Here is a 19,555-nt window from a genome sequence, read left to right as displayed (position 1 = left end):
TCTGAGCTAGAAGATTAAACAACAAAACAGAATTCTCTCTACTAAGTTCATTTTCTTCTTGGAGGCAAGGATGCTTTTTTTTTTTTTTTTTCCATTTTTTTATGTGAAAGTTTTGTGCATTTTCTTCTGCTGAATAGCACTATTAGAATCTGATTGTGCAAGTAGCTTTATGCAGGAGCTTTCTGTCTTTAGTGCTGTGAGATGCTATGAAAGGCACTTGGGGTATCATCTGGTTGCTTTGCAATGCATACAAACAGTGTTACTCCCAACTCAAACTACATGATGATATGTGAATGCTTCTGCTTAAAAATGTTGATTAACAATAATGTCTTCAGCATGAAGCTGCCTGATGTAGCCATGGCATAATTTTATTATCCCAGATGAAAGACAAATATGACCTCATTGTGCTTTGTATGAAAAACATTATTTTGAGTCTGTCTGGTTCCTTGCAGAGCTATGTTACTCAGTAATCCTTGGCATATGATAACTTTTTCTGATGCTAGTGTGCAGAAAAATAGAAAATAAGGCCTGGCTGTAGCTGCCATCTCCTCCCAAGATCTTAGTCTTGCCCTTTGAGCTCTTTGTCAGACAGCACACTCTGCTGCAGTACAACTCCTGGTGTTTTCTGTAAGCACATCCCAGCTACAATGTCAGTTCTCTTCCAAAGTGCTAAAAAATGTAGGTTGTAATTAAAGGTTGGAAAGGTCTGGGCCTTAGCTGCTGAGGTACTGCCCTTTGCTTCTTTGATCCATTCTAAGAGGTGATGTTGTTTAAATCAGTGATATTAATGAGAGCACATTTGCAAGCACTGACAACAGAGGATTTTTTTAGGCATATCTGCACAATTAGGCATGAGCAGACCCACATACGTGCCTGGGGGGGGTGGGGGTTGCATTAAAAAAACTACTCCCAGAAAAGGTGATTCATCACCACAAGAGGCTGTTGCAGGTTTATGTGCCCTGCTACAAAGGTGCGTTAAATCTCTGCAGATGGCTGAAACAAAATTCTTTGTTCTGATAGCAGTGAATGGCATATTGTTTTAAGGTCAGTGTTCCATTCTGGTATTTTAGAATAGAAGTGAAGCATATTCCTATCAGTTTGGAAATCCTTGAATTTTTTTTTATTATTATTCTTACTCCTTCTTGCAGACAATTGTAATAAAATAGGAAAACTCAGTTTTCATCTACTTTCAGTGTTTTCAAAATAGAAAATCTAAGACCAAAATAACAAGATAGATACTGAAAGTGAAACTCCCCCACAAACACACTCAATTTTACTCCACTGATCTGTTTTCTGGAAATAAATAAATAAATAAATACCTTCCTTACATTTTCTTGTGCTTTACTGAATGGGGGGGTTACATAAAAAAGGACTAAAAAATTAAAAAATAAAAATAAAATACAAAGCTAAAATGGTTTCTAAAAATTGAAATAAAATATAAATTCTAAGACTTTTTTTTTTTTAATTTACTAATGTTTAATTGTACAAAGTAGCGGTGGTCCTCAGATTTAGCTGTTACTTCCCATTGAAATTTGGCAACTAAATCTTCAGACTCAGTTGAGTGAAGAGCCTCTAAAAAAAGAAAAGTATATGCACTTAATGAGCAACTAAGTTAGTGATCTGTTGCAATTACCCAAGTGAGTAATTTTGTTTCATTAATACGCCCTGAAGCACCAAGCTGTTTTTGTCAATGGGCACTGCAGGGCCCTTGCAATGCTCAAAGATGCAGTTATGTTACCAACCGCAGTGCAAGGGACCGCTTTACCAACAAGGGGGGAGAGAGAGAGAGAAAGTAGCTTAGCTTAAGAAAAAGATTAAAGACCATATATTATTGTCATGGAAGCCAATGGCAATACTTCAGAAGACTGTAGTGGAGCAGGATCAAACATCAGTTCTTTCTGGCTTTTCCAGCTCCCATTTGCTTGCTTACAGTGTTATTTAAGAGGGTATCTTGATGCGCATAGAATCTCAGCTTGAAAGGTGAGGGAGAGCGCGTGTGCCTGGCTGATGTGAATCCTTCTCAGAGAACAGTAGAAAAGCAGATAGAAATGAAGGGAAAAAGTGTTATAACTTCAGGGCTTTCATGGATCACTCAATATGGGAAACACACAACAGATGATATATTAAAGTGAGATATTGAATATCCATAAGAATACTAGCAAATGGTGTCAATTTTCAAACGCTTTGCTTTGCCAGCTTCACAAATTTAAAATCAATCATCAAAGTCTCTGTATAGATCAGCTGAAGAGACATAAAACCTTATGGTTATTGCTCTGGCAAAATAAAATAGAATAAAGGTGAGCGTATAAAGACTCCAGCTGGAAAATTTCTGCAGCTCTGAAAACTGGGGTCATCCAGACTCTAAGTATAGAAATAAATGCTGAGGAAAAACAATGAGACACAGCACACTGCTAATAAATAAATCTTGGAGGACAGTTGAACACACAGAAAAAATAGATTTCACAGAGACGTACTTTCAGTAGGAACACAATTTTTCCACGAAATTATCATAAAGCAATCTTTCTTCTGAGAGAAAAAAAAAAAAAAAAACAGCAATAAATAAAAAATTCTTGGGCGCTCCTTGGAGATTTGTCAAAGTAGGTAATTTTCATACACTACAGTGCAAAAATATTCATTAAAATTAATTTTTAAAATGCTCTGCCCAATATTAGTTGCCTGCTGTCCTTTTCTTGATCATAAATTATAAATGAACCAGTAAAAAATCTGGAAAGTGTGATTTCATTAATAAATTATTTGTGTGATTGTTAGTTTTTGCAATTATTGGGCTAATGGGCTGAAGATACTAAAGTGTTTCTCACTTGAGGGTGGTGATGATGATCATGATGGTATTAACACCACTATCAGCGTTCCACAAGGAGCATAAGGCCAGCCACCTCCTTGGTCCCTACATGGAGACATGGCTGCTGGAGAGTCCTTGGGGTCTGCACTGAGAGAGCAAGAGCTGATGCTGAGGACAGTTGGAGTGAGCAGAATTCTTTGGGTGCCTCCCTCAACCTAAGACTTTAAAATCTGGTCAACAAGCAGCATACTAACCAGAGAGGATCTTCTCCCCACAGCGGCCTGCCGGTGTCGGTGGCACATGCAGCTGGCTTAGCCCATTCCAGCGGTGGCTCCGGGAGCTCCAGTGAGTCCGAGAGCAGCTCTGAGTCTGACTCCGACAGTGAGAGCAGCTCCAGTGACAGCGACTGCAACGAGGAGTCACGCAGTGCCACGCCAGAGGTATGGCCATGCTCGCTGCACCTCCCTGGCAGGAGCAGAGAGGGTGGAAAATGTCAGAGCTCTATGCAGTTTGATGCTGTTGACTTTTTTTCTCCCTTTACAGTTTTACTTGTATGACCCACATACTCATTCTAGCTTTTGGAAGAATCCTTCTGGCCTACATTTGAATTGCTTTAAAGAAATATTTAGATTTCTGCCAGTAGCTAGAGATTTTATTGACACAGTATTCAGCTGGGGCTAAGGAAAGGCAACGTGACGAAACTGTATCTTCAGGGACCAGCTAAACTTTTTAGTTGTATTAAATTTCTCCAGGGCCACATTGTAAACCAGATAAGGAAGCCTAATTAACCATAAATACTCCATAAATGCTCCCATAAAACTAGCAGTCACCACTAGTTGACTGAAATAAAAAGGTGCATTAAAAACATCTTCACTTAAAGGGAAAAGCTTTGCTTCTATCTGAGACTTGCTCCTTGTTCTTCACACTGCAGCCTGAACCCCCCTCAACAAACAAATGGCAGCTGGATAAGTGGCTAAATAAAGTGAACCCCCACAACAAGACCATCATCAGCAATCAAAATGAGCCTCACGGTGAGACCAGCTCCCAGCCGCAGAGCAGCCAGCAGGCTGAAGGGCAAAACAAAGGGAAGCTCAGCAACAGCCTGCCCCCAACCGATTCCAAAGACCGGGCGATCCTCAGTCCCATCCGCGAGAAAGCCAAACCACGGGTTGCCCAGAAAACCCCAGAGGCAAAAAGCTCCAAGCAGAAGTCGCCAGCTCATAATGAGCCAGTTGCACAAAGGACTACTGGGAAAAAGCAACCCAAAAAGGTAGAAAGGACTTCCAGTGTAGAAGAGTATAACTGGCCCAAACCAAATAATACCAGCAACACTCCCAAAGAAAAAGACACACAGGAACCCCCTGAGCAGCCAAAGGTTCGAACTAAAGCAGCAGTTGGCAAGACCGCCCCAAGGAAGGAACCTCGAACGAGCACAGGTCTCACTTCGGAGAAGAAAAAGTACAGAGGCCCCAGCAAAATTGTCCCCAAGTCCCGGGAATTTATTGAAACTGATTCATCTACTTCTGACTCAAATACAGATCAGGAGGAGAGCCTGCAGGCTAAGATATTGCCAGCTTGTAGTGGACCGGCCAACGGCATCAAAGTGAAGGACTCTGGCAGTAACATCCTCAGTGTAAGTAGCTTAACTAGCAATGGCAGCAACACATCCATCGACCAGACCAGCAATGACTTGGAGGAGCAGCTCTTTTCTCCTATCCCAACTGTACAAAATGAACTTCTGTCCCCACTGAGAGAATATGAAGAACTCAAATCTCTTTGGGTGAAAATAGACCTTAGTTTACTCTCTAGGATACCTGGACAAGAGCCTTTTGAGACCACATCTGTGAAAACCGAACCAAGAGAGGCAAATGTGAAACACAGACGACCATCTCGAGAGTCCCCTACCGCAGCAGCTGAAAAAACATCCACAAAATCCAAAAGGAAACACAAGGTAAGTAATTTTCATCATTCATAAGAAAACACTATTTCTGTGCATCCTTGAGGTTAGGACAGCAATCATTACAGCAGGGCTGTAAGGAGACATGGTACCACTAAGGCTTTATTATTTTTGCAGAAGACAAACATTTGCCTGTACATTACAAATTAATGTAAGAAATCAGTAAGAAAGAAAATGGACATCACTTTTCAAAATCAATGAACAAAGTTGGTTGGTGATTTTTTTTTTTTAGATTTATCGTACCAGCTTTTTCACTGTGTTTGCTCTTTGCATGCTAATTTGCAGTGTTCTGCAATCTGCAGAAGAACTCCCCATGACAAGTGCTAAGGGCTCATCCATATTCAGAAAACGTGACTTCTGTTTGGAAGGCAAGTTTTATTGTTGGCAGAATTAATGCATTTTCACCACTTGCTTAAACAAGCATAACTTCATTAAAGTCTATGAAATGGTGCTTGCTTGTGCTCATGGTGAATTTAGTCTTTATATCTTTTTGTTACACAAATGAATGTGATTCACAGACATGTCATTTGCTTAACTAGCTGCTCTGTGTATGCAGCTACCTGGAAAAGCAAATATGTTTTGACTTAAGGCATTATGTTTTATCATGTGTTTATGTTATTTATGCCCAAGGGTATCCTATCTTGTAGGATATGACAGTGCTCTTCAAACTAAATGTGTTCTCAGAAAAGAAACAGGAGTTTTATATCATAAATTATTTTTTGTAGTTGTTGGTTTTTTGTTTTTGTTTTTTTTTTTTTTCCAACTAAAATGTCTGTGCTCTGGTCTCCTTGTGAGAAGTTATCATTGCATATGTTTTATACCCCAGGTTTTCTAAATCATTATGAATGTAACTTCAGCTGTCTGTTCTAGTGGACTTCTGAATGGCATTGAAATACTGAATTTGAGCCGTCCAGCCATACAAGAGAGTTAATACATGGAAAACAGACAATGCCAGGCAGACACAGGGTCTGCACCCTGCCTACATGAGTCACTGCACTGGCTCCTTCCCTGTTGAATTAAATGAAATAATCACAAGCAAACTCAGCAGGTTTTTATTCCATGTATATTCTAGCTATACACAAAAGGCAGAGAGGTAAGAAGGAAGGAGAAAAGAATAAAGAGAAAAGGGATGTATAAATGTCAGTGCTTATATGTATGTCCAATAGGGTGTATATTAATTAAACAGGGAAAAAAGAAAAACAGGAAAAAAAAAAAGAGTTCTTGCTAGGTCACTGTGGAGTGTCAGTATGATGGCTAAAACAAGAGTATGCTACTGGCAACTTAACTCAGTGCTCCCAGGGAAAACAAATAAAATGGAACTGCGGAATTTCATTAGCTGGAATTGTGAATCACAAAGGAGCATTGTGAGGTACCTCACTCTGGGATTGCACAAACATGAGCTACACTCTGAAACAGCCTGTTCAGCTTCTTAATGATTGTTCATCTCTACCCAAGAGGAAACAAACAAATTACAATGGCATTAACAGTTAAAACAGAGTAGGAAGAGCCAGATTTGGATTCTGAATCGTGCTATTAAAAGATTTATTTTAGCTGTATACTAACAGGATTGAAGAATGCTGTGAAGGTTCCAGTGATAGAGCAATAATCAGCTTTGCTTGTATCGGCCCAGTTCAGGCACAGAAGTCATGCACCACGGAATCTTTCAAAGCAAATTTCACACCAGCTATCACTGTTAATGACTGCCTCCTTAGAGCAGTAGTCTTTAAGTCCTGAGAGAAATACTTACTCAAGGAAGTTTACCCTTGGACTTCCATTAAGTAAATGAATAAAAGCTACATACTTGAGTAAGATTTGGTGCTATCAAGTCAGTCCATCTGAAATATTAATTAAATTCCAGTGCGCTGAAGAAGATAACTATGGCATATGAGGTATTTTGCTTCCTAATTGACTGGCTATGTCACTGGTTATATAACTTGTCATGTCCTTGGAACATGTTTAGCCCTGATTTCAGGTGACTTCTCATAGGCCAGTATTTCAACCACTGCTACAGTAAAGAAAATATACTGAGATTCCTGAGCAGCTCCTAATGTGCATAGATGCTTGATTTTTCAAGTTGTACATTTTTTGTTAAAACAGTCGGAAAACCTGGAAACCTTTGTTGAAACCAAGAAGCAGCGCCTGGAGGACCCTTCGGCTTCATGCTTGCTCCCACCTTGTATCTCTCCAATACCGAATCACAGATTAACCAGCACTAAAGAGTAAGTTCTTTTTCTCTTATAACATTCAAGAGGGGTTTCACAGTATTATTCAACAAATGCATTTGCTGTAGAGCAAAATGGGCAAGCGTAAGTGACATCGCTATTCCCATCTCAGAGAAAGAGGGTCCATGTGATTTTGGATGAGATTCAGTCAGCCTTCTCATGGGCCACAGGAAATTAGAGTCCCACCACAGCCCGGAGTTACGAAGTTACTTTTTTCACCATATTGCATTTCACAGAACCACAGGACCACATTCTTTAAAGGCTTTTTCTTGCCTCCATCATCCTTCACCACAGTAGAGCCAGAATGGGCTCTATTTGATTGACTAGAAAATATTTTTTTGAATTGTTTTCTTAAGAGATTATTCTCAGTTTTCTTGAACGAAATAATGACTTTGCCATTCATTTCAGTGGCTCTTATACTTTAATTGTGTATACAGAAATGCCAGAGGTGAGACCCTAAATGATTCAGACACAAGCATTGTGTTTCAGCAGACATAATCAAGTCGTTTGTGCCTTTCGGTGTCTTTGAGAGATGGCTGGAATGTTTCATCAAACAGGCACCACATAAATAATGATTCTGATTATAATAATCAGAAGATTAACATTCTATAAATAACCAAAGAACCCAATTCCCTTCTGTCATCAATTTTGTGCTTTTTTTTTCTTTTGAGATGAGGCATTGCTTTCTGCTTCCCAGTAGGACAAGCAAAGAATCAAATGCACAATGTGCTTCTGAAAACAATTTGACTGTTTTTGTATCTAAATTTAGAGAAAGTTCAAAAATCATTAAGACAATGCACAGATTTTAAATCCCATAAAGAAGGTTGAGCATTATTTCGTTTATACAAGTGTAATTACAGATGAGCTTCAGTCCTTGAACTAACAACTACATTGTACCACTGAAAACATCAGAGTTGGAGTCTGGAAAAGGCAGATGATTTGAAAGTAACAGTGTGATCTGTAATATGTTGCACATTTTATAAACATCATGATGGGCGTTGCCTGACTGTCATTGCTAGAAGTACGAGTACAGATATATTGCAGAGAGAATAAGAATTATCCATCCCCAACACCTCCACAATCCATTACAAAAATCTTTCTATTCTTGTCTTCAGCAAACCCAAAGGATCCACCCCCAACCTGATGTTTCTTAATTTGAGCTTGTTTGCCAGATCATTAACTTGGCTCCTCAGAGCTTTCTAGCCTTTGGTATTCTCTGTAAAAATATAATTGTGTCCATCGGTAGTTATTTCTTTTTGCTTGTGTCCATCAGTAGTTGTTTCTATATGCTATCTTTTCCTCTCATCTGCTTCAAGTTTTGATACAAAACTTTCTGACTTCAGCTGCAGAGACCTGGATCACACAAAGTTTATTATTAGTGTCTGTTGAGTTCATTTAAAACAAATGCAATATTATTTGATAATTCAAGTCTCCAACTCTATCTGATGTGCCTCTGAATACAGATCAACATATTTCCCAATAGATTAGGGAGCTGACTGAACTGCATGGCAACAAATTTCTGGAGAGCCCCAGGTTGTTTTTAAGCAATCAGAAGTAGTTCTGTGTTCCACAGGGTTAAGCAGAATTTTAAGGGGAGGCAGAAAAAAGGAGAGGGTAAAACTATGTGTTGTTCAAAGGCATGGGGGAAAATAACACTTCAGTGATGAAAGGCTGAAAGAAAAGCTTTGCTGTTTAAACCTTCCTTGCTCCCCAAAGTCCTTCATTTTCATTCAGAGCTCTCTACACAAGGATTTTTAGAAATAAGGATGATTTGGCTAGAGCGGAAAGTGCTGTTCATCCATGAAGGTGCAGTGTCTCGTGGTGGATTCTCTCTCTTGGGAAGAACTGTAGATCTCTAGTTAGAACATGCTCTCTGTGCCAACAAACCAAGTACACCAAGGCAGACTTCAGAGACTCTCGTTGGGCTCTTTTATAGTTGCAGAAATGTTTTGACCAAAGGACCGTGAATTCTGGAGTAAAATAAGGAGACATTCAGGAAGAAATTGGGTGAAGACAGGCACACCTATGCTTTTGTAGCTCCTACTAGCTGACTATATGTGCGTTAGGTATTTAAATTCTTTCTCTCATAATCTGTTACTAAATGTGTGGGCTCAGTAAAGCAGCAAGGATGCACAATTAAGTATTACATGTCTAATATGAACAATTATATGCCAAATTTCTACCAGTTCCTATAACTACAAGTACAATTTTAGTGTAGAAATTTCAGATGGTCAGTTATGAACTTAAAAGCCATTTGACAACTGGATAACAATTTTGTTTTATGTAGTCATTGTACGAGCAACTAGTTATTTCTTGTTCCTTCCCTCACAAAATCAGGAGCTCATGCTTTTTCATAAATCTGATGTGACACTCAAAATAAAATTGTTCAAACAATCATCATGGTATTTTCCTCATTCCTAATATTTCAAAGCATATGAAGGAATAAAGGATACTATTTTATGCCCAAGTAATTCATAGTAATTGCTTGAAACACTGCTGTGAGGCTGTGTTTTTGTCAGATCAGTTGCCCACTTTGCAGCAGAGAATTGCTTGTGTATTTACTTGATTGCCAGAGCAATTTTAATTTAAGCATTATTTCTGTGTGCTGCTGAATACCGTTTGTATCTGAATACCTGATCTGTAGATCCAGTCCAGACAGAGCAGTATTTGACAACATTTGGCAGTTTGTAATAACACAGAGAGTTATGTGCTGATGCAAACTATGAGTCTGAAATCAGACTGGAATCATACTGGGGAAGCATGCCTGCCATCTAGCTAGGCTGATTTTCAAGATTTTCTGTTCACTTTTGTTTGACCTTTAACTAAACACACACCTGTATTTCACAACATATATTAGTGGATCCCTTGGGTACTCACAACGGCATTTGTTGCAGTTCATTCACGGCAGTGGCAGCCTTCTACATCTGTGACAACTTCAGCTTCATTCAGTTGCTGCCATATGGTCCAAGCTAATGCTAGAGTGACCTTTCCCTGCTAACCCCCTGCAGAAAATCAGATACACCATCCACGTGCAGCATTTCTTTGTGGACAAGGAGAGTAGAGGCAAAGGAAAGCCAAGTGATTGGCACAGACAATGGCTTTTGTCTCACTAATAGGCCAGCGCTACAACCACATACCACAAGGAGTAGTTAAAGAAAGGGTAAAGGAAAGCAGAATGAATTGTTAGAGTAGATGGAAATTCTCTCTCCTTCACTCACTGACCTCTTGTTCCCTGCTTGCTTGCTTTCTGTCCTAAAAGAAATAAGGCTGAAAAAAAAAAAAAAAGCAGACGGGAGTCCTCTTGTTCTTTGATAATTGGCCTTCTCCAACACAAAGATTAAACTGCAGCCAGAAGACCAGTTCTGCTGGTGTTTTTTGCTTTGCACTTTTATTGTGCTTCTCCCTAGATTTTAAATATGGTTTAACTAATAATCATGTCAGCCAATTAAACCATTGAGTCTTGGTAATTATTGTAATAAATTCATTCAGAATTAGTGATTACTGCAATCAAAGACTAGTTTCTTAGCCCATTAACAGTCCAAAGCAAAGTGACAATCTGGTTAACTGCTGGTAACAACCTGTTTCATTGAGGTTATTGTTAATGTAAATGCTTTGATGTAAATCTGAGGGAGGTAACATTGCTAAATAATGAGGGTAATTCCTGGTAATCCTGTAAATGTACAGGATTAAGTCGGCAACCAGAAAAAACATTATTAGGTATTGTCATTGGGTTTTGGATTTTTGTCATGCAGAAAAAATATATCCTCAAGTGCCCTTTCAGTTGTAGTCATGTTTTCTTACCACAGAATGACTCCTGCATCTTCATTTGTTCCATCTTGTGCTTGAATGCAAAGCTGAAGTGAACAAAGTTTTGAGTAGTGTCCAAAAGGGAGGTCAGATCTCTGAATATAATTTCTCTTCTGGAATTTATATATAGAATCAGAGAATCATAGAATCGTTGAGCCTCATTTAGAGAAGGTACTTCTGCTGTGGAACTTGCAACTTTCTTCATTTTTTTCTTGTACAACTTTCTTAATCCCTCCATCTCTGTGTAGCAACTGAGAAATGTTGTTTCACTTGCTGTGTATGTGCCATGCACCGTCCCACACAAGTGTCAGAATCTTGCTTTAGGCCTGGAAACAGGCAAAGATGTACTGAGAAACCTCACTAGTGGTTTCTACAGTGAATTTAGCTAGTGACTCACCTTACATTTTCCTACGGGCACTTTTCAGGTAGATCTGTAAGGTTCAGTTGCTGTTCTCTTTCCGAAGCTCTCTGTGCAGGGCAATTAGAACCACCTCGCTCTGTGCTCCCATCCATATACATTTGTTAGACAGCACTACTGCACACCGTGCTCAGGGCAGCCCACTCGCTTGGGAGGCAGAGGATTTCAGTTCTACTCTTTGGTTTTTCTTTAGTTGTGTCTGTTTTTCCTCTGAACAATCCAATAATGCATGTATGCTTTCTTGGAGAAGCATTTGCTTTCTTTTGGAAAATTTTCCTTTGGAAAAAGTTCAGAGTATTATTTTACTATAGCAATGGTGACTTGTCTGAGTTCCAAAATACCCTTTGGTGGTAAGAAAGCTAGCAGATGGGGCCTTGAGAGAGAACTTTTTGGAGTACATTTGCAGGACCACATGTTCATAAAATGTCTTCTCAAAGAATTGCCCATCTCCTCTGATCTGATTGCTTCCCTTTGATCTTTAGGCCCATGTGTTTTCCAAGCAGGAGAGCATCCATACCTGCCCTGCTGCAAGGCAATATAAATTCTGTGCTGATTTTATTTCTTTAGTCTGAAGATCTTTAATATTACAGAATTTCAAATAAGTTATTTTAAACTCTGCTTCAGTTGAACTGAAAGAGTTTTGAGTAGAAGTGCTATAAAACCTGAAGCATAGGGGTTTTGTTTGATATCACTCTGTTATGAAAACAGAGAGGCTGAAATATTTTTGTACTGCCAAAGGCCCAAAGCAGGGGGACTGACCAAAGCAGGTGTAGATACTGACACTTTTGGTGAAAATGCAAAAAAATCTAGACTGCATGTCAAATAAGAAATAGGGAAACATGGGTTGATTCTTCTTTTTTGCTTGTTACTTTAAAGCAAAGTAAATTTATAATTCCTGACACTGACTGAAAGCAACTAGGAATGAAACATAAATTCTTGTTGACTTAATTTGTTATTGAAATGTTAGTCAATAATCATGAAAAGTGAATGATTGTGTACTGCGCTATTAGATGTCCAACAAAAGATTAAAATTCAGGTTATCTTCATTGACTGAATTAGAGCAGCACCTAATACAAAAATCTATGAGTAGATTAATATGTTAAACAGTCGCTATGGAGCTGTTTTGTGTTGTTTTTTTTTCTTGATGGATTTGAGGGAAGAAAGGTCTAGCATGGTTTTTTGGTTGTTGTTTTTACTGTGTATCACAGCTGCCTTTTGTAGCCAGCTAACAATTTCTGTACATAAAACAGACAATAGATTATCATATTACTTGAGCTTTCATGTCAAAACCACATTCATTTTCTGAATCACCTTCAATTCATCAACCAATATTTGCTCAAGGGCTTTTGCCAGCAACAATGTATCATTTTAATATAGTGTTGAACATTGGTTTTATTCTAGAGGTCAAATAATTATTATCTTATTATTGTTATGGCTATCGTTTTGTAGTTGTTATTAAGTATTATTTTTGTTCACGTGACATGTGCTATTATGTGTTTTTGCAGAGGTTGCTTATGTGAGCCCTAATCTACCTCTTTAAAAGATGCTTAATGTTAAATACATAAATAGCTATACTTGGTGTCAAGTACACTAACCCCTGTGCATAAAACTTTTCAGCACTTTGCTGAGTCAGAACCTCTATGACCTCTCAAATTATGACTGACTCAAATTAGCATTTAAAGTGGATGCAATTTATACTAATGCACTGCAAGTTGTCCTCCAAAGCAGGAGGTTTTTGTGGCCATTGAAACAGCAGTTTTCACTGCCTGTCTCCTTTTGACTTAGCTGCTAGGACATGGGGGATCACAGCACATATTTAAGGGCAGAGCTGGCTTTTCATTAAATAAAATCCAGAGCTTTGTGCTATGGAGGAGAAACTGGTTCTTGACATACAAATGATTCTTATCTGTGTCCCAGGAGCAGCAGTAACTCGGTGAAGAAGATGGCAAAGAAACGAGAAGATAAGCTCTTCCCTCCTCCATTATCCCCCCTGTTGGACGAGCCTGTGCACCGTCGGCACAGCAGTGACAACAGCTCCTTCAGCCAAGAAACCAACATCACCAACACCCCTCAGACCAGCAGCTCTTCCTCCTCGGTTTCTAAACACAGAAAGAATGAAAATAAATCTTCTTCTAACCCCAAAGGAATCTGTGTAAGTAACAGATCTCAGTTGCTGGAAAAGGACAAGATAAAATTACCTTTATTCTGGGTTTTGTTTATTTATTTATTTTTCTCTAGTATCTATTTTTAAATCCTTAGGTAGCCCCACTCTAGAGCAGCAAGGCGTGGATCCATGCAGAGCTGTGCATAAATGACTATTGCAAGTTCCATTTTTAGCTCAGCGTTAGGCATCTACTTCACACAGTGCCCTGCAACACCCTGGCCTTCAGAGCGCAGAGTTTGTCCCATTCTCAACTCTGCAGATACAACACACGCTGTTTTCAAAGCATCAAGAATACTGGTATCTTTAATGTTAATAATTACTACAAATTCTGGAGCAAACTTAAGTTATGCCAAATATTATGGACTAAACTAAACAGACAGTAAAAATCTAACCTGTCCATAGCACACTAAAAACTAAAATGTCTTCTCACAGGTTTGCAGACTCCCAATTTCTAGAAGTTAGGTGTATTTGCACCTCATCTTCATAAATTTTGTACTGATTTTTCAGAGATCATGCAAATAGTCATTAGTTTTCCAGTAAAAGCATCATTCTGTTAGGACTAACTTGCCACTAAACATTTTTACATAAACAATACTTTCTTGCCTTTCACCAGATTTAGATGATTTCATACTAAATGTACATGAAAAAGAAACAAAGCTAGAAGCTGCATAGCAAATTGACTTTTTTTAAAAAAAAAAAAGAAAGTAAAATTTCACATCAGTTGGTCCTCTGCTTTTACAGAAAAGAGGGAAAACTCAGTTTTCTGGCTGATTTTAGAAAATAAATAGAACTTCAAACTTCTCTCAGTATCAAACCGTATCTTAGTATGACTGTCAGAATTAAAAGACAGGAGGAGAATTCTTCTGCAGAAAAGGACATGTGTAACCCCATTTTTCACAGTTCGCCACCTTGTGAGAGGTTGTTGCCATACACTGTAATAGCAAAACTCAGAAGTCGCACTGGAACATAGGTGGCAAATCGCTTCACCTTATCATTCAGCCCTGTTGCTTTCTGATATCATTGTGTCACTTCAAGCTGCAAGAGTAATATAAATGCCTTCAAGAGAAATCAGTGCCAAAATGAACTGTTTATGTCAGCAAATAAACTATGCTATGTAAAGAGCAAGGCCACTTCCTCTCACTCCCAGCACCTCCAATTTGGATTTTCCTTGCTTTATCTATTATCTTGATCCCCAAAACATTTGTCTTCTAAAATATTTTTGTATTCTAAAATATGCTAGAATTCTTTATCTGTTCTTTGGTTCATCTATAGTTTAGTTTATCTGGTTGAAAGTTGTAATTGCCTGATTTAAATACCATTATTATGCTTTTATTTTCAGTCCATGCAAAGTCACAACTCCCAACTTCTGTTTTTCATTCTTCCTTCTGTTCAGTATAATAAGAATGAGGAAACTGTTCCTTGCTGAAATCTGAGCAGACTTCTCATTCACCTTACAATTATCTACTAATTCTGTAGAAAAACTGTCACATTAGTGTGATCTACCTCATACTGAGTTTCTTTCCAGCCCTGCAGCCCAACTTGGCTTTAATGAGTGTGTTGTCAGTAGCACTGTATTGTCCAGGATGACTATCACCTTGGACTGGAGACATAATGCCTAATTAATCTAATCGGGTCACATTATAAAGGATGGAAGATGATTTTATGAGGTCTCCTGGACATAGTTGGGTAAACATGCATGTACCTTAGCTTTCTTTGAATTTTGAATTATGAATAATATTTGAATATTATGAATATTCAAATAATAGCAGTCCATTTTTCTAGGACGAAGAAACCCACAATGCACCAACAGCCAACACTGTTCTTGATACAAACCATCTAGAAACAGACATTTGGTCTGCAATGCCAACTCTTTCCAATGGGAATTCTGAGTCCAGAAGACCTAAAATCACATTTGATGATGTGTGAGTACTATTAGATCTTTTTGTGTTAGTTGCGTGTTAGGTACTTGGGATTTTTGTAGAGTTCCCAGTGAAAGAAAAGTGTCTTTAATTATAATGGTAGCTTTGGGCATGCGTGTGGTCAGTACTGCACAATGACACATACAATTTGAAACTTTACTAATGAACTGTTATCACTGATTAATGAAGTCTCTGCTGATAAATGTTTTCAGATTATGAATGCTGGCTCACAGTAATTCTTCTTAATTTTTTTCTAATTAGTTTAAAATATTTTTCCTTTTCCTCTGTTCAGCAGATGTTAATGGCTCCTTTGGGTGGCCAGTTTCCACAGCTAGTTATTTTGCATTCTGGTAACTCATCAAATCTTTTCATATGGCAGTTTCAGGTTAATATCAGGATAAGACTGAAAGTGATAAGTGGGTATATATATCTAAATTGTTCTAGGGAGCAGTAAGCACTTTTCTCAAACAATGTTTGTCCAACTGTATGAAAACAAAGACTTGAAATAATTGATTTTGTCTCTTTAGGCTCCACAATGCAGATTATTATATGCAAGAAGCTAAGAAGCTAAAGCATAAAGCAGATGCATTGGTAAGTTTTCAAGGCTTTTTTGTCTATCTCCACTATGGAGCTGGGTATTACAAAAATTTGAATTCTTAATCTTGCCTAAAGCCTCAGAAACCAAAGGAGCCCTTCTGTGGACTAAAATATGCTTCAAAGTGTACTCTGTAAACACACTGCCCACAATAAGCCAAAGCCTGAGCATCATTCCTAGGCTTTAACACCCTGAAATAAACTTTTTACAATAGCTGGTTTCTCTTCTGGGGAGAAGCAACAATCATACTGTGGAAAGTATGTAAGATAATATCAAAAAAGTTGATGTGTTTTTGAAATTTGCCTTTATCCTTGCTTTGAGCACAAAACAAAAATATTGAAAGCTAAAAAAGGCAAATTTCATCATCATTTGGCAAAACTATTTGATATTTTAAATCCAGTTGTTTAAAATTTAGAGGAATTGATTTTTAAATAGTGCATTTGTTTTTATTGCATGCTATTAGGCTGGTAAATAAAGACTGAATGCACTTTTTTTTTACAAAAAAGTCTTGCAATGAGGTATTTCAGTGCTGGGAAAGCTTTTTCTCTCCTTTTGTCCCAGATTAAATTGTACCTAAACTGGCCTAATTTTGCAGAGATTTGATTTCGATAGAACTACCATATCTGATACATTACAATTCTGATAGATTTCAGTCATAGTTTGTTCAGTCTGACATATTGCTAACACTGAAGTGCCTTTAATAGTCATTTGTTTGCAGTATGGTCTTTGCTCCTCTATGCCATACAGATCGCAGAATAGCAGCTCATTTATGCAAGCTAAGTGGAACTTGGTTCATCTATTTATTTAAACCAAGATGCCTTAGAGTGTGGCCATTCATTTCATCCCTCCAGTTCTTTTTCACTTGTAATTTGGGTGATTCTTCACCTTCACTGATTATTTGGGCAGTTGTGTGTGTGCATACAGTGCCATCCTACATCAGAGATTTTTGTGCCTGGAAATAAATGCTTGTCAAAAAATAAATGCTACGTTGTAAAAATTAAGAAACCACTGCTTTCCCTCTGCTGTCGATAAGCTGAAAGAGTAAAGGAGAATTTGATGCACCAAGCTGCCTGCTTCAGCTTTCCCTGCATTATAAAGCGTGTTTTCTATGGGAGATGGGTGTGGGCTTCTGTCATCCCACCGCAATTGTCACCAAGGCAGCAGCTTCCCTCCCAAGGTACCCATCCAGAGGGGCTGGTGAGCTCCGAGGCCTGTGGCCTGGCCCAGATCTGGCTTCCTCACGGTGCTGGGGCCTCACTCAGGAAGGCTGGCAGAAGCAGCCTGGCAGCACCTCCCTCAGCTGGCTGACCTTTAGAAACCTGGCACAGGGCTGCCTGCTCCGCGCTAGCAAATATTTAGAGGCTCAGGCTCCTGATGATCTCAACGTGTTATGTCAATTCACTTTCCTCCACAGTCTGATTTGCTCCATAAGTGTTGACCTGTCTTCCATCCTCTTACCTTTGACTATGCCTTGTGGAATTAGTGGTGCTTCTCAAGCAGAACTAAGAGGAGCAGGCAGAGCATGTCATGCTGCTACCCGCGGGCAGGCCTCTCCTGTCACATGCAGTTTGACACCCCGAGTGCTCCTACGGGAATGTGGGGCAGACACTACGATAAGACTTGTTGGCAGACATAGATACCCACCAACAATCTGCTTTTTGCTTTCCGCTACTTAGGTCTCAACCTTTCCCCCTGCACCCACCCACTCAATACAGCTGCACTCAAATTATCTCCATGTAACACGTTTGCTGTGAAAACCTGAAGTGTTAGATGTCCTATAGAAACAATTGCTTCTGGTTACTTGGTGGTGACATAACAAAGAACTCGCAGAAATGAAAGATGTGTTTTAGTGGTTGGGAAGATACCACACGTGGCCTCAGAATATGTCATCAAACGTAAATGAGATGTATGGCAGTGCTGTGTCTGAGCTTGTATGGCACAGAGATCTCTGGCGAAGGACACAGCATTTTGTATCATGGAAGCAACACCTTGAAAACCTCTCCTTGTCTGGCACAGCAGTAAGGAATCAACTGGTTTGGACACATTGCAGTATCCACCAACTGAGCTTGCTCTATTCTCAGCTGTGCTATGGTGAGCTGGAGCAATTCCAGTTACTCTACTGGAGTCAGTATGGAGAAAAGTACAGGGGGGAATCCCATTTCTGTCTCAAGCTGTGTGTAAACTCAATCTGCTCACAGCCAGCTTCCTCCCTTTGTAATACATGTGTTTTCTTTGGAAGACATGAAGCAAGGAAGTAGCAGTATATGCTGAGGAGTACAGTGGAGTACAGGGAAAACATCCAGAAATGTTTCCCCTTTTTTAATCATTCAGGTAATCCCTATCCATCTTACAAAGGCTTTGAATGTAATCAGTGTGCAAGTGCAGGGCTTGAAATTAAAACCTTCCATAAACGCAGAGGGTAGTACTTAAAAGGAGTAGCCGCAAAGCCGGAGATGCTGTTACCTTGAACTGATATTAGGTGTTCTGCTAAATATATTGGTAGAATAAGCTTTCGTTTAATGAATGAGAAACACAAGCAGATGCATCAAAATATTAAAGACATCCACAGAAATGTTATAAATGACTTAAAGTATATCGGATCTCTTACATCCAGCTATCAAAAATGGAAAATGTTAAATACTATTATAAAATACTTACTATAAAAATGTCATATATAATATTCATTACACATAAAAAAGAAATCAGGATGTCTAAGTCAGTTTAATCACAACCATTATGAGAGCTAAAACCTTTCGCAATAAAATCCTAGTAAAATAAAATATTTAGCAGTGCTATATTTTCTCCTTTTTCTTTCTTCCCCTCTTTCAATCACTATATAAATGATGAGGGCTTTTTTTTTTTTTTTTCCATCAACTGTCACCTCAGATTGTGACAACTTACAAATGGCTCAGATCTGTTGCTTAACCCATGCATACTTGCACACAAACTTAGTTTATGTATTGAAGAGCAGTATTGATTTGCTCATTGCCTTTGTAAACCCATGGATGTCATGTGGCTTTCTGTGCAGTGCCTGGCCATATATCACCTGAAAAGATTTGGTATAAACATACACCTGGCTTCAATTTCTGTATACATTCACCCCTAACTTGTGGCGATGCTTTGCTTTCATCTTAATGCTGGTGTTGCTTTCTATTATGATCTGTCTGCCTCAAAATTAAAGCTGAAGGATTTCCTTGATGATATCATTCCCATTTCAGCTGGAGAAGTTCGGCAAAGCAGTGAATTATGCTGATGCTGCCCTGTCCTTCATCGAGTGTGGGAACGCTATGGAGCGAGATCCATTAGAAGCTAAATCTCCATATACCATGTACTCAGAGACTGTGGAACTCATCAGGTTAATGTCCTTTCTGTGATCATTTTCATAAGCTCATTTCAGTCATAATTAGAACCTGCTATGTTTTAAAAAATATAATTTCAACGTATTAATGATTTGTCCAAAGCATCTTCATCTCAGAAGTCATCATAATTAGTTCTTGCCATTTTATTAATGTCATGGAAAATTTATAATTGATGGACACTGCTTTTATAAATTATCCCCTTTAGAGGTTATAATGTGAGTGTTATAATTTGCAATATTCATAAAATTAAAATTGAGATGTAGTGGGTGGAAGTAAAGTATAGTAATTTCACTGTTTGGCAATGACACTTGTCT

At 38.6% G+C, this 19,555-nt stretch overlaps 1 protein-coding gene across 6 annotated transcripts in view; it reads left to right on the top strand.

The window, feature by feature from the left end:
- AFF2 (ALF transcription elongation factor 2) overlaps nt 1-19,555 on the top strand; it is a 347,616-nt gene that overhangs the window by 303,796 nt on the left and 24,265 nt on the right. For all 6 annotated transcript variants that reach the window (XM_085230951.1, XM_085230950.1, XM_085230947.1 and 3 more), the window contains 7 exons: nt 3,078-3,240; nt 3,732-4,751; nt 6,855-6,976; nt 13,122-13,356; nt 15,151-15,290; nt 15,815-15,878; nt 19,101-19,237. In XM_085230951.1, coding sequence (XP_085087077.1) covers nt 3,078-3,240; nt 3,732-4,751; nt 6,855-6,976; nt 13,122-13,356; nt 15,151-15,290; nt 15,815-15,878; nt 19,101-19,237 — 1,881 coding nt within the window. The remainder of the gene's footprint in view (nt 1-3,077; nt 3,241-3,731; nt 4,752-6,854; nt 6,977-13,121; nt 13,357-15,150; nt 15,291-15,814; nt 15,879-19,100; nt 19,238-19,555) is intronic.

The sequence above is a fragment of the Meleagris gallopavo genome, chromosome 9, assembly GCF_905368555.1.
Source record: "Meleagris gallopavo chromosome 9, MGAL_WU_HG_1.1, whole genome shotgun sequence".
Lineage (NCBI taxonomy): Eukaryota > Metazoa > Chordata > Aves > Galliformes > Phasianidae > Meleagris > Meleagris gallopavo.
Note: the sequence above shows the minus strand (reverse complement) of the source record. Positions and strands in the feature narration are given on the sequence as shown.